Here is a 16,410-nt window from a genome sequence, read left to right as displayed (position 1 = left end):
TTAATTGAAAACCAAACAAAATTAATTTTAGGATGCCACAAAGAAAAACAATCCACCAGTATTGTCTTTCTTTTTTGGTTGTTGGTAACAAATAAATAAATTGAAAAAAAAAGAGGAGTGAAAGATCAGTTATCTGTGCAGATCTCATCTGAGATTTCTCTGAGATTAATGCAAAGAGCCCAATCTTGCTAAAATTTACATAGATTTTTGTGTGTTTATCATATCCTTCTATCAAAAGGCCTCTGCCTTTGGATAGAAGGATATGATAAACACACAAAAATTTGTGTACGTTTTAGCAAGCTGAGTTTAGATGTCTGTACCTGTATCATTACACCAAAAAGGGACTATGCGGGTAAATAAAGTTGCCTACTTGTGAGTTTGAAAAGTCTGGTCTTTAGTCTGTCATAGAACTTAATCAGCAGGATCGGTGTTCAGAACTGTAAGAAATACATGGCTTTCCTATTTTCTGCTATCCTATTTTTAGATTTTAATGAGTTCTAGTGCTAATTACTGGGTTTTTATATTTATAGACAACCAGTAGCACATTTTGTACATGGGTAGTAGCACTGTGTAAGCTCTAAGAATAGCTGGATATTTTATCATTATAGAAATTCAATATTGTTTCCTATGAGTATAGAGAGGTGTAAATTATTGCTAGAATTAGTTGTTAGAATAACAACAATAAATTACGTGTTTGTTAAAATTCAAGGAATAAAACAACATGTAGCTACCATCCCTTGCAGCATCTGGCTTTAATAACTGAAAGAGGCAGTATCTATTTGTGTCTCCCTATGCCCTTGACCTTATTATTTTAACAGCTGATGGTTTTTATACAGTCATCTTCTGGCAATGCCTAATTTTTAAAGACATCCTGAACATTTGTTCCTTTTTATTTTTTTTTTTACTTACTATAAGATATCCCTCCATTTTATTGGTAAAATATTGCTGTTTAATATGCTTGTTATTTTACATCACAATACATTATCTTTAATATGTCTTGCATCCAAATATCTTCCAAATGCTTAACAACTCAGAGTCAGAATTGAACCGAGCAGTATTTCTGTGTGGGTGCATGTAAGCATGTATGTGTGTGCACACATAACATATGTAATATATAATGCATACAAATGTTTGCATAGACTTTGACCTATTGAAAGACGCAAGAATCACCACCCTAGTCCCAGTGGAGAAATACAAGATAGTTCAGGATCCCCGTGGCAAAAGAGTTCTAACAGGGTGGAGTTACACATTATACTTAGACCTTACTAAGGGCATTTAAAACATGCGCATCTGTCAGTTAAAGCTCATTAGCTTGTATTCAGCATGCTTTAAGCAGTTTCTCAGGAGAATCAAACCAGGGATCATCTCCTGGGTCTGGGACAGAAGTTGTATAAACTGGTTTGACCCAAATCAGTTAAGTCTGATATCACTCACCAGTGATATACAGCCAGCAATGCAATTTCATCCTAAAGCAAATACATTGCTTTAGAATGGAAAGGTGCATACTAAAGCAGCAGGGGACAACATTATTACTGTTCAAGAATGGAAGTGAAGAATATGATGAACAAGTGAAAATGCAAGGAGATTTATAGGTAGAGAGAAGGTCAACATTACAAGATTCAAAAAAGTTTGAAGAGGTTAACTATTTGAGATATTCAAAAAAATGAATTACAATGTGTTCATTGAACTGAATAATTTCATCAAAATATTACCTTCAGAAACCTACATTTGGGAAGTTTTCAGAGATCTAGTCTATGTATAGGGAGGAAACCAAGTTCCAGAACATTTACTGTGCTTCCCAGTCAGATCTGGATTGGATTCTTCCCTGCTCTTTACAACAGGAGTTGCTCCAGTGATTTAAGTAGCATTTCCATGACCTAAAAATGGGGTAACAGGGCACAACTACACTTGCAATTAGTATTCCTGAATAAATTCCAAAGTTGCACCAGAGTTTATTGTTCCAAGGCACATCTGGGACCACAGCATGTTGAACCAGGGCAGCACAGCCCTAGCCAGCAGGGAGTCTTAGGAGTCAGCCTGCCAGCTCAAAGCTGCTCTGACCCATCTCCTTGTGCTGCAGTAGAGCTGGATGGTGCATGACGGTGGTTCAGTGTGGGGTTAGTCGGCAGGTGTACTCCATCTACATGTGCATTGTGGTGGAGTAAATAACTCTGCCATAAGATAGCACTTGTGTCTGGCAGTACTGTCCTATGGTGAAGTTAATTAGCTTACTCCATCCTAACAGTGCCACACATGTAGACGCTGAGACATTTATTGCTGAGCTAATTAGGCAACTGAAGTAAAGTCTCATGTAGGCACACCTACAGAGTGCCAAATCAGGTGTTCTATTTCTAGATGGGGATGTGCAAGAATGACTTATTCCATAGCCATCCATCTAATTAGTGTGCATGCTAAAGCTGAAAACACAACCTTTCCTCTTTCTGAGAGATTAATTACTCTGGATAGCAAATCTTTTCATGGCACTCTGAAGGCTGGAAAATTACAGCCTTCACAAGCAGCCTTAATTTTTCCAGCTGCTAAGTGAGGTCATGAATCTGGTAAGTGGTGCTCTGACTTGCAGTTGAGTCTAAACATTAGACCCTAGCATGCTAGGCCATGTCAACACCAACAATGAATATTAAATGTTGATTACTTGCTGTTTAAATGATAAGTTCATTAAGAATAAACTGTTCCGTAAATAAAAATCAATCATTCAGTCCATTCAGAGTACACAAGTAATACGCTTGTCTAGAGGCATAATAAAGGTCTATTTTTCATGTAAACACAGTTCCATTTTTTCAGGTCATTAGAGTAAGAATGTTTATTTCATAGTAATAAAATCTATCTCAAGATTTCTAAAATTAAAACTGAAAATTGACTGTATAGCTCAATACCTTACATATAAAGTCAGCAGTCTATTCCATCTCCACTGCTAGGACCTGTTAATAAGTGACAGGGTATTTTTGGCAAAAAATCTATCTTCACCGTTTGAGCTTGCAAGGTCTAAAATGTAAAATCTATAACATTTTTGCTGCTGGAAAGATTTTTAACATACAAGATGTCCTCCTGTTTACAAATGTTATTAATTACTTTAATTTGGCTAAATAAGTCTATTTTCCTACCAGTTACTTATACTTTTACTACTTGGCTTCTGCTAAATAGCATTATTGCTTAGATAGTATGTTGAGCACCTTGTAGATACTGGAGAGATAGAGAAGGAAAATAAATTCATGAGTGTAATTCTCTTCCAGCAACATATTTTCTATAAAGTGATAATACCTGGTTCATAGTTAGCATCTTTCATTATTAGATTTCAAGCATTTCATAATGGAGGATATTACATTACCTCCATTTTACAGATGAGAAAACTGAGGCACAATGATGTAAGATGACATTTATACAAGTACTAAATAATTGCGCTGTAACCAGAATTACTGCACTGTAGCACTTGTATAAAAAAGTACTAAATGACTGCACAGTCAGCATCTTCTGTAGACATGACCGCTGATCCTTAGGCCAGTTCTGCACTGGCCCTGGGTTATGGCAATAGTAAATAATAACTTGGTTATTAGGCCTGTGCAAAGAAGCTAGTATTTGCTTCAGATTCAGATTCAGTCGATTCGGAGGACAGTGATTTGATTTGGTGATTTGAATCACCGTCCCGAATTGATTCAGCCAAATTTGATTCAGAGACTTGGCCACCACTGAATTGATTGAATCTCCAAATTGAACAGGCCTCATCCCCTGCCCACTCTCCCAGCTCCATCAATGGCTGCCCTGCCCAGCCCCAGCCTCCTGGCACTTTAAAAAAAAAAAAAAAGCTCCACACTCACTGGCTTCTGCCAGGTGGGAAAGGGGGAGGTGAGCCCTGCTACCCCCCACTGACCCATGCTGTGTGGGGGGATGCTCTGTTACGAGCCCCCAGAGGCCCCTACAGCCATTGCACCAGGACGCTGGGGCCGGGCAGGGCAGCCATTGATGGGGCTGGGAGAGTGGGCAGGGGTTAGGGAGTGCTCAGGGGAAGCAGAGGGAACAGACAGGTGATGGGGCTGGTGGGGGTCCTTGCATGGTCCCCTTCCCTCTCCTCCAGCCCCCTACTTACCAGCACGGAATCCAGATCCAGCTCCCTGCAGCAGCAAGCGGGGACTGCCCAAATCTCCAAATCTCTCTAAAGCTCTCCGAATCTTTTCTGAATTGATTTGGAGAGATCTGAATTGATTCAGACCTTTTTATTAGTCTCCCGATTCAGTTCAGATTCAGAGATTCAGCCGCTGAATTGGGTCAATCTCCTCCCAATTGAATCAGCAACCAAAACTTCACACAGCCCTATTGGCTATGCCCTCTTCCCCATACAGAAATAGTTCTGTAAAAAAGTACACTACCTCTACCCAGGTAGAGTGCATCCAGACAAGCACAGCCATGCAGTATGTGGCACTACAAACATGTCTGTAGCACCATATACTGCACAGTATGGTGTTCTCCACACTGCAAGTGCACGCTGCCTGTTTGTGCACAATGGAAAAAAACAATGGAGCAGCACATGCATGGGCAGCGCACACTGCTAAGAAGTGGAGCCAGGCTGCCTTGAGCTGTGCTCCACTACCGTCCCTGGAGTAACTTGCTGCACACCAAAGCACACATGGCATGGGCATTCCCTGGGGACAAGTAGCTGCAGCGCAAGGTGCACTGCTGCTACTTGTCCCCAGGGAACCCAATGTCCATGCTCATCTAGACGCAGCCAAAGGGACTCTTGAAAAGTAGAAATCTGTCAACTTTTCAAGCCCTTCATACCACTCATGTGATGTAAGAAGAGAAAATCTGATTTTTTTTTTTTAAAGAAGATTAATATATATTATTGTTAGAACTGATTAGGATACTTTTCTCTTGAAATATTTTGCTGATGGAAAATGTTTTGATGTTATTATTTTCAGAAAACTATTTTGATTTCAGTGAATTTACTAATGAGAAGAACACCCCCCCAGTACGTTTCATTTTAGAAAATTTGATCTGCATAACAGTTTGAAAAATTTTGATTTTACAAAAATTAATAAATGTCATTTGAGAATAAAAATGTTCATTTCAAAATGTATTTTACATGTTTGTATTCCTCTTATTATTTTTGCATTATTTCATGACGTATCAGAAGTTGTAACATTTAAAATGGCACACCATGTCAGAAGCCATATTATAACAGAATGAATGAAATATTACAGCAATCATTAAAAATAGTTGACCCATAGTAATAATGTAAACTTTTTTTTTTTAATTTCAAAGTGACCTACTGTTTTGTAAGGATGTAAGTTGTTACCTTGACACTTTGAAAAAGAAAATAGGATAAACCCTTGGTATATTAATTAAGGAGCAGTTGTTTTCAATATACAGTAAAGCTCTGTTATCTGGCATCCCCCAGGAATGGAGGATGCCGGATAACAAAATATGCTGGTTAATTGACCGACCCAAACAGGCGTCCTTGCCTGTTTGGGCTGCAGCTTCTCCCACCCCGCCCGGGGCATCATCACCCCTCCCGCAGCAGTGCCACCCCTCCTGCAGCATCACCAACCCTCCTGCAGCATCACTGACCCTCCCGCAGAGCCCACGGTACAGAGAGGTGGGCCCCACGCAGCCTGCTATGCCCTGGGCCATGGGGACTCAGCAGCACAGGCTGCTTTCCCCTGCGGACCATGGGGCTTGGAGAAACTGGAAGTGCCACGGTGGGCACTTCTGGTTTCACCTTAGGTTACAAGCTGACATGCTGGTTAATAGAACATGCCAGCTTGTAAGGTGCTGGATAACGGAGCTTTTACTGTATTAGAAAATGATTCCAAGATAGCAAAGGATATTGTCACTACTAACTTAGAATGAAAACATATTTGATATTTTTTATAACATGAAAATTCTGAGTTCAACCAATGCTTATTTTGCTTCTCACAAGGCGTGTTTACATGAGACATATACTGTTGAGCTGCCTAATTAGCTCCACAGTAAAATCTCAGGGTCTACATGTGCAGCCCTATTAAGCCACTGGAAACTAATTCATTCAGCTGTAGGTTAGTACTTATAAATACAGGTACTATCCTGAAGTGGCATTCTTTAGTGCTCAGAAGTGGACATATAGACACTGACAGGGCTGGCAGAGGCATGAGGGTGCTTCAGTGTGGGGGCTGCCTGTTAGCTACCCCTAAACTGGAGCACCCTTGTGCCTCAGCTAGCCCTTCTGCAGCAAGTTGAGCCAGTTCAGAGCAGCCCCAGGCTGGCAGGTTGACCCCTTGAATCCCCTGCCAGATGCAGGTGCTCCAAACTGGCTCCACATGCAGCATCCTGGGTGCATATAAAGACGCTGTGCCTGGGAGCAATAAACTCTGGCACAATATGCACCGGAGTTTATTCATTTGCATTGATTTCACATGTTGATGAGCCCATAGAATCACATTCATCACTCCTTTAACAGCTTTTGCACTGGAACTTCTCCCACAGGAGTCAATAAGAGATTTTCTAGTATAGGGTATTGAATCTTGTTAATTAATTGTTATTTACAGCTCATTAGTACAGACATGTTGTGACTGTAGTAAGGTTTCTTTCTTTTATATTGTTAAAATTTTGCCTCAGCCATCTGTAATAGATTCAATTAATGTTATTCTGACATACAGAGCACAAATCGCATAGACCAGTGACTCTCCATTAGGGCCCCCTGGTGCCAAAAGATCCCTTGAAGGGGGCCTCTATTATGTGCATTTTCTCAGACATCCTTGTTGTAAATTTGCTTCTTTTCTAACTTGGAGAACATGTAACACCAGCAAAGTTTCCCTATGCCTGAGAAAGAGTGTTTGTGCCCAAAAGTTTGCAAAGAACTTTTTTCCAACTTTTTAGTTGGTCTAATAAAAGATATCACATCTACCCAACGAACCTTATCTCCTCACATAACAGGTAGGTAAGCCAGACATGAGGAGATAAGCTCCTTCTCAGGTTTTTTCCTGTTTTGCCCAATCCCTATGGCCTAGCCCCTCTGCAAGAAGGTAAGCACTTTAATAAATACATTATTTTTTAATGGGGTGCAGCTCAATTCACAAAAGTTAGGGGGGGTGCCTTGAGTCTAACATGGGGTCCCTTGAATATAAAAAGGTTGAAAGCCGCTGACTTAGACAGTTACCCAAGTGCAGAGGCTGAAAACCCACAGCTATACATAGCAGGAGTTGAGATACGCCATACATTCTACAGCAGGACATAGATAAGGGTTGTAGAGAAACCTTGTATTACCATTATGCAGATTGTTAGGCAGTGCATTTCAGTAGTGTAGCCTTGGCCTCAGAAGGTGTGAACAAGTTAATTTCCATTGATTTTAATGGAAATTGAGGGGACTTCTCACCTAACAAAAATGCTCAAAATATGATATTAAACCAGTAGGAATAAGGCCGTAAGCAGGACCTCTAGTCCATCCTTACCCTTCCGCTTCTTCTGCAAACATCTCCTGGAGAGATGGCAGCTTCAGATATTATCTTGAAAGCAACTTAGCTTGAAAGGGTCTTTAACAGGAAACTTCGCTTTTTAAACCATGTAAACACAAATATGTTTAGCTGTTTTCCTGCCCTTCACATAAACCAACACTGCCTAGAAAAAGCAGTTCCCCACAAATCACATGGTTTTTTCTCATACCATTTAGACTTATTTCAATATCCTTGATTTCTAGGATTCTCTTCTTTGGAATGCTGACTCGCATTCTGTGAGCCTGGAAAACATTTTGTCTCAATGTGTAAACTATACTTCAACGTGATATGTATCTTAGTTATATCTCAGTGGCTTTAAATAGTTAACCACTGTTTTTACAACATATAAAATGGCTATTTGATTAAAAGTTAAACTTGTACATGTGTATAAATACTGATATATAATTTGTAGGTAAAGCTGATGTGATAGACATGATCACTGTTACACTGTTCTCCTCTAGAACTTCACCTGGTCAGTAAGTCAGAGACCATACTTACTGAAAGAGATAGGATTTAAATGTTAGGGGCCTGTGCTTTTGAAGTTGGAGGTAATGAGTTTTGTCCCCACTGGCACAATGGCATTATGCAAAGTTACAATCATCTTTGGCTGTGGCTGTGGATATGTTATGGAGAACAAGTCACCATGCCCCTACCAACCACTAGATAAAAGCAACAGGTCAGAAGCTATTGTAAAATCAGCATATCTTTGTTGAAATCAATAACGCTACGGTGATTTAAACCAGCTGAGCATGTTTTTCAGTGGACGCATCTACGCATGCACGTTAATGTTCGGTAGCCTATTTTACTGTACATTAAAGTATCACATAAAAAACCATGCAAGTACGCTAATGCACAGTAAAATAGGCTACTGCATATTAAGAGTCACAAAAAACATGTGCTTTCAGTACTGCATGTTAGGGTAGCCTAATGCACATTGGAGGTACTAAATTTAATGTGCATCAGGAAAAGTGAATTAATGCAATTAATGCATTTGTAGACATGCCCAATGTTGTTACATATTTTAGTTGTAGGCAACTCCATATAGTGAAAGAGTATCAAAATGGTTTTCAAGCTTTTCTGAAACCTCAGCCTTTCCCCTAACATCTTTAACCAGAAGCTTCCTTATTTTGAATTCCAGAAATTCAAAATAATTTCCCTGCTCATATATCCTTAAAAGCTAATCCCCTGCCCTTCTTGTATCCCTTTAACACATGGGCAACCTCTCTGAAGGGACTTTAGGGGTTTCCATTGGAGCTGAAAATCAGTTCTAGACATAAAGCAGGGAAAAGAATAGGGAACAAGTTATAACCATACCTGAAATGGTGGTGGGAAAGCTAAATGTGAAAAGTTATTTTTTTTAAACCAAAAACATTAACATTTCAATGGATAAGGGGAGCAGAGAGAGACAGAGGGCTTGTCTACATGAGATGCTGATTGTACAGTACCATGTCACAGTATTGACAGTGCTAATTCACTACTGCATAGTATTATTAAGCTACGGTCCAGTAGCATCACTTAAAAGACTTGTTACTGTGCATTTATTTAGTACTTGCTAATATAAGTACTAAATAAATGTGCAGTAATGACTGTGCAATAGCATCTCATGTAGATGCACCCAGAAAGATCTAAGTCAATATTATAAAAATACTAAAAAAGTATCATGTGTGGAGAGAGACAGAGACTAGCGACTTCAAACCACAAGCATTTCATTAAGTTTGTTGAGACGAACTTCATTTCTCTCCCACCACCCAAGGTTATCCATGCCTTCCAGGGCAAACTGCTGGGATCTTCTCACAACAAAATAGATGAGGTAACCGCTGCCAGCAAGTGTGCAGAAGGCAAAGAAGTTAGCGAGAACCCTCAGGAATCGAGTTAAGTGAATATTTTCTTCTTTTCGGCTCTCTTGCTCCTCCACAATGGCTTCCTGCACTTATTGGAAACAAAAGGTCATAACTGTAAATGAGCAGCATTATATATACAAGGTTCTATATTGTCTGTGCAAATATTAGATAGAGGAAAACCTTTTATCTAAATTATGATAACTGGAATTTACTCCAGGTTTCTTGGAAGTTGACATTGTCACTTAAACTCTTTGAGAACTTGGTGGGCCTTGTTATATCCCTTACCAAAGGTATTTATCCACACAAAAATCCACACTTTTATTTTGAGTTTCTTGAACACCTGAACTTTAATGTCAAAACTCTGCTCAAAATAAAACCAGCATTGACAATGAGTTTGGGAAGTACTGTGAGTTTGGGAGACTGAATCTAGGAACAGACACTGCATTTGTCCAGGGACATGTCATGACTGTCTTTGTCCAAATACAGAAAAGTTATGAAATTGGTGTTTTGCATATCGCCTTTTCAATATGCATTTAGTAAGTGACTGAATACACTATTGTTTTTCTTCCATTGTTCCAACGATGCTATCCCAGGTCAACTGTTCAGATGCATTTCACAATGCCCTGGGACAAACTTTAACACTTCTTATCTTGTGAACTTTTTATGGATTTTTCCCTGAACAACAGACATGACATCTGAATGATCATACTATGTTCTGGGAGAAAATGTTTTCTCCTGGGACAAATGCAATGTCCGTTCATAGCCTGTGAAGGATACATGTATAACCAGTTCTCACTGAAGTTTCTTTGAAAGACTGTGACATTTAAGCCCCCCTCCCCCCCAATATTTGCATGTATACCAGAGTTTCATTTGGAAGGTCAGCAATTCATACAGACTGAAAAAGGTTTGATTCTATTTGGAAATTATAGACTGGAGGAAAACTGCACATTTTCAGACTTAGAAATTAAATATTTACACAGTATTGGCCTCGATAAAACTGTAGGGCTCTAGTGTAACTCTAAACTCCTGCTCCTTCCTTTACCAGCAGAAAGAGCTCTCGCTGTCACCATGATGTTCTTGTGAATAAGGTTTGGTTACAGCTTCTCACGTTAGCATAGGTAAGTGTATCATTTGACCAATAGGGAAGCTGACATACTACCTTCTATAATTATTCTAGGCAACTCTCCTTTCCTTACCAGTTCAGTTTGTTACATAAGTGAAATGAGAGAATAGAAGTCCTTGGGTGAAATCCTGGCTCCACTAAAACCAATGGCAAAATTCCCATTACTCCACTGAGGCCAAGCTTTCACCCCTTGACTATTCAGTTGCTTAACTCTTCACAAAATGGAGGTGGAGTGGTACCAATCTAGGCTTATTTGTCAAGGAATTTCCTATAAGTGGTTTTCACTCTAGTTGTCCCTCTTAGGTGTGCAACAACGTGGAAAGAGGACACTACCTGCCCTTCACAGCTCTCCCCTCCTTCATTTGTTTGCACAAGGAGCAGCTGGTGTTATGTTCCCTGAGCCATATTTTCCTCCCTTCAGACAGCAGTAACTCCCAGTGTAGATGTGCAATCCTTTATAGGCAAGGCAAGTGGGGAAGGTTCGTGCTGTCAACCATTCTGGAGATAAAGATGTGTGAGGCTAGAGAAGGGATCTGGCTGGCTCAGAAAAATAAGGTAAATTCAAAGAGATCTTCCAGTTCCCAAAGCACATGCAGGCCTTGTCTCTTGCCTAGTCTTTGGTGACTCCACACCAGCACTGGAGGAGAACGTGTGCTGTGCTTCTGTAATGGTTTATTGTAGGAGCTGCTCCTGAATGTGTTCCCACAATAACACTGGAAGCAAGCAATCCATAGCAGAATGCCCTCCAGCCAGGTCTGCTTGCTGTCCCTGGCTGACCTGGGAGTGGGGGGAGCCCCAGGGCTGTTCCTACCCCACTCCAGCTGGGGGCCTTGGTAAGTGGCAGCATGGGGTGCCAGGCTTGGCCAAGGACCATGGCAGTGGCAGCTAGGTCCCCCCTTCCAGCACCTGCTTCATGACCACAGGAGACACCCAGGCAATTGGCAGGAAACAGAAGTGCCTGGAAGCCTGCTGCTGCTGCTGCTATCTTCAGCTGACCCATGTCTCGGACGGCCAGGGCCGACTCGAGTTACGCTCGTATGTCAGGGCGGGCTGGTGAATGGAGAGACAGACACAACTTATTGGTTGTAAAAAACTTTACTCACGCCGCTTGCAATCACGACGCAGGTGGTCCGGTCGTCGGAACAACCACACAAGTTGTTCCAGCTGGCGGGGCCCAAGCCAGTTAATCCGTCCGCAATTCGAAGCCGGCGGGGAAAGGGGTACGTCGGGGTTGCGCTCGGTGACGGGAAGAAAGATCGATAGGTGATCAGTCTATCGATCGGCAGCCGCAAGTCAGATAACTTCAGAGGCACTCTGCAGCGTGCTCAAAGCTCTTCGACTTGGGCGGAAGTCGTGTGGAATTTTAAACGGCCAGCGAGCCAATTACTAGTTGCCACGTGTGAATAATTTAGCACTGGCCAATAACGGGGCACAAATTTGCATCCGAATAGCGGGAACTCTTTGCACCGTGCATCTCTGTGCTGCAAAGAAGAAATGCATTCTGCAAAGGAAACTGCAAATTGGCGGGAACTCTCCTGCACGCAGGCTCTTAATTGCAGCAGAACACTCTGCCGTGCAAAGGAGCTCTCATGTGGCCAGGAAATTCCATAGTGCCGAGGCACAAAAAATCACTGGGTCGTGACAACCCAGGGAAGGGGGATGCACCAGGTTGCTTCTGCCTAACTGGGGCTCTAACTGGGGGCTGTAGGGAGTGCCTGCACACGGTGCTGTAGGGAGTGCCTGCACAGGGTGCTAAGTCCCTGATCCCTCCCCTTCCACTGCATTCCCCCAATAGGGATGGGGCAGCAGTGTTAGTGGTTGATCTCCCCTCTTCCAGGCACTCCTGGTCTGTCCATACCCCAGGTTTCCCCTGCAGTCTGGGAGCAGACACCGAAGTTGCCATCTCCTGCCTGGCTTTCCACACAGCTGTTCTCAGCAGCTGAAGCCCTCAAGCCAGTGGAGGAAATGCAGTGGAGGGGGAGGGAGAAGGGATGCAGCTGCTCCCCACAGCCTTCAGTTTAAGCAGGGCAGGAATGGTCCTGGAGCCTCCTCCACCCCCAGGTCAGCTGGGGAAAGCAGCAGAAGTAGGTGGGTCCCCTTTCCTTACTTGCTTCCCATTTGTTCCCCCCATGTGTCCCACCTTAGCCCAGGCTCCAGCCATGCCTTGAACCCAATAGGGGACCCAGACATATTTGACCTCAGCGAAATGGAGACACCAACATTGATCTTCACTGCAGAAGGAGTCTCTGACCAGGTCACTGCACACACACCCTTTCCCCAGATTCACCCCTACCTATGTGTTACTATCCATTTGACAATAAAAATAATTTCTATTTTAAAATAGACAAACCATTTCCCCCTATTTCAATACAGGTATGAACATTTTGAGTCAAATTATTTTAATATGGCAAATGTCCTTTCTTGTGACATACTTTTCAGAGTAGCAGAAGAATATGATACTATCAGTACTGCAAAATGTTACCAGCATTTGTCAAACAAAGTATTTTTCAAATAAAAACACCATAGAAACTGGAAGCATTGAAATGTGAAAAGGAAAATCTCATTTTGCTAGAATATGTACTGCAATCCCAGAGGACACAGGAGTTGCTTCTGATGCTCATTACCTGTACTACTAAAAATTACGAACTGGAATACCAATGGAACTAGCACCTCTTTGAGACTTATTTTAGACTGGTATAATGTTGACCTAGAGAACAGTTACTCCTATTTGACAGCTTTTATGAAGGGAGAATGTAGTCCTTCTCTTTAGCAAGCTATGCCTTACCTTAAAGCTTGTTGTAATTGAGGCAAATTTATTATCTGCCGTTTCAGGATTGCCGATCAGATAATCCCAGCTGGTGAACATTTTCCAGCTGAAATTAAAACTTGTATCATCCCCACCACCATCATCATGTGCATTCTTTGCCATTCTGTAAAAACCAAACATTTAAAGAACCAATGAGAGAAAGATAAATGGCCACCTATTTCAGCAATATAGTTCTTCAAATGTTCCTAGCATCCGAATATAAATCCAAAAAATTTAGTCTGATACCACAATGAGGTAAGGATAGATAAGGAATGCCCAATTTATGAACTCAAACTCACTTTCTCACCACAGATTTTTTTTTAACTTGCTTCTGTAATACTGCATTAAGGAAATTCAGCTGGACGAGAAACTCAGTAAGAAATGAAATATCAAGAAGAGCTAACATTATCTTCTTTTCTGCCACTTGCCTTTTATATGCTTATATCTGGGACTTCTAGTATCAGAGGTAGCTTGCCTTCCCTCAACTTCTTTATTTCAGCGTATTATCCACCCTAAAGTGACCAATGGCCCGATTTTTTCGTATTATATTACTTCAGTCTGCTTGTTAAACACAGAGAGTAAATACATCACTGTACGGTGCCTATACATGTGCTTTGAGGCGTTCTAATTAGACTTGATTAATTGAGTCCGCTGGAGCCCTCTAATTAGAATGCTCCAGCATGCTGCAGAGACACATGTATTCAGTATCCCACATTTCAAAATGGCGGTGGGTTGCTTTAATTAAAATTCATTGAATGAGCTTCAGTTAAAGTGCCCCACGGTCATTTTGAAACATGGGACACTGAATATACATGATGCTGCAGCATTTTAATTAAAACAGCTGTTCAGGACCTCCTCTAATGAAAATGCACACCCCTCCACCCAGAGCATACATATAGACACACACAGGATGAGATGAAAAGTTTAGTACCAGATATTCCATTGAGTTCATGCTTAGGGAAAAATAACGTCCCTATTAAATGTGAACTATATTCCCTGAAAAAGGCACTTAAGCAACACATGAAAGTGTATTTACATTAACCCAAGTAGGTAATTATGAATACAGAAAGCCCTTCTAACTTCTCTGTGTGTACAGAACTTTTGTTTGGCAGTGGAGCTGATGTAAAGCTAATGCATCTGGTTTTACTGTTGTTGGAAGATACAAAAGTACTCTAGGTTTGTGATGCAGGCTTTGGAAACTTCAGCCTTATATCCTGAGCAGGAGGATTCCTTCTCCATAGTTCTCAAAGAGATAGTCAGTGAGCAACTTGATGCTTGAGGTAGGTTTTGGACAGAAGGATTTGAGACAATTTAGAGCTGCCAAGCAAACAATGAGAATTCAGATGTCTAACTGCATATTTTAAATGACCTATTTTGTATCTGTATGCAAAAAAATTGGATGTGATGTTAGGAAGCTATTTTTAAGAATGTGACCTAATATGAGTCTGAGATGTTAGATTTTTCAATGTACTGATGTAGTCAATGGTTTGAAAATTACACGAGAAAAGCCTATTGTGAATATTTCTTCTGTCATCTTTTGTCTTCACAATCCCTTGTCTCATTTGGTATTCTTTGGGGAAAAATACCTTCAAATACTACATTTCACAAGCATTTCAACATAATGGGAAGAATGTATAAGCATTAATAAAGCAAGAAGTAACTTGAGGGTAGCTATTTATGTGTACGGTTACAGAATAATGGGGGTAGAAATTCCAAATTGTCTCTTGAAACCTTGACTATATCAGTCCCTCAAATCAATTGTTCTACAATCTCATTGCTACAGATCCAATCTAAAGATTCTTAATAATGCCTGGAGCTATGTTTCTATGGAGAACAAGCACCTATGCAAACACCCAAATGCTTCAGGATACCACAGGAACTACAGAGAACCTCTTGAACTTTAGAGTGCTTTTAAATAACGTTGGTCATATCTTCTGCCCCCTGCTTGGATAGGCAAATCAATACCCTATTACAGGACACAATAGAAACTCTTGAGGAATTCAGAATGCAGTCAAATTACATATGCAACCCAAAGACTACAGATTTTTCTATTTACTAATGTGTGATTGGATAAAAGAGGTGTTGAGTTGAGCCCTAAACCTAATAGTTGATTTTCTCCACCTATACAAACGTTTCTCTTCTCTGTCCACAACCACCAGCAAAACAATCTTTATTATACAGGGTTTAACCAAGAAGAATGGTTCTTAAGGTGACCTAAATACAGATTAGCACTGGTATCTTTGAAATTAAGCACAGGGAATACATGTTTCCTTGAAAGTATTGGTTTTTGTTTTCGCTTCAGAGATTCTGTGTTGTAAGGAGGGTTTTTTTGTGGGGAGGAGGAGGAGTGGTTAGGGTTTGGATGACCACCACCCACTCAAATGTAAATCCCTGAGAAGATGCACTGAGAAGAATTTTCTAATCTATAGTGGGCTACACTATAAAAGAAACATTTTAAAAACTGTTCTACAGCCAAGTCAAAAACTATGCCTGCTACATTATAAATGTAGAAATACATTATTCTTTCTGCAAACACACGCATTTTGTAAGTGAGACTCAAATGGCTGTGCTTGCCTCTGCATGTCTTACATTTTTCTCCATGAATAACACCTACCCTATCCAAGAAATCATATATTACTTGAAAACAAAACCTGTGCTTCTGAGAATGAAGACCTTTCAGCTTCTGCTACCTAGCTACACTACTGATCTTCAGTCCTGACCTGTGTGCTAATCCTGGGATTTCTAATACTGGGCTGCTTCTGCCCTACTAGAAGTTGCATTCATTATGTTAGGTGTTCTTCTGGTTCAAGCCAAGAGGCATTAGGGACCATAGGCATAAATTAGGGACCATAGGGGGTGCATCTACACATGAAATTAATTCGGCGCAAAGAACTCCAGTGCAGTTTGTGTCAGAGTTAATTGCTCCTAGGCACACTGTTTACACGTGCGCCCAGGACTGCAGCACATTGAGCCAGGGCAGTGCAGCCCCACCTGGCAGGAGGCCCAAAGGGTCAACCTACCAGCCTGGGGCTGCTCCTGCTGGGCTCAACGTGCTGAGGAGGGGCTGACTCGGGCACAAGGGTGCTACACTGTGGAGATAGCCAGCAGGCACACTGTAGCGCCCTTGTGCCCCAACCAGCCCTGATCACCATCTATATG

General features: G+C 41.2%; 1 protein-coding gene across 1 annotated transcript in view; it reads right to left on the bottom strand.

Moving 5' to 3' along the window:
* TMC1 (transmembrane channel like 1) overlaps positions 1-16,410 on the bottom strand; it is a 105,890-nt gene that overhangs the window by 19,023 nt on the left and 70,457 nt on the right. Inside the window, exons 10-11 of the mRNA XM_025204454.1 lie at positions 13,231-13,375; positions 9,211-9,405 (exon numbers count right to left, since the gene is read on the bottom strand). Coding sequence (XP_025060239.1) covers positions 9,211-9,405; positions 13,231-13,375 — 340 coding nt within the window. The remainder of the gene's footprint in view (positions 1-9,210; positions 9,406-13,230; positions 13,376-16,410) is intronic.

This window comes from Alligator sinensis, unplaced genomic scaffold (genome assembly GCF_000455745.1).
Source record: "Alligator sinensis unplaced genomic scaffold, ASM45574v1 scaffold308_2, whole genome shotgun sequence".
NCBI classification, from domain to species: domain Eukaryota; kingdom Metazoa; phylum Chordata; order Crocodylia; family Alligatoridae; genus Alligator; species Alligator sinensis.
Note: the sequence above shows the minus strand (reverse complement) of the source record. Positions and strands in the feature narration are given on the sequence as shown.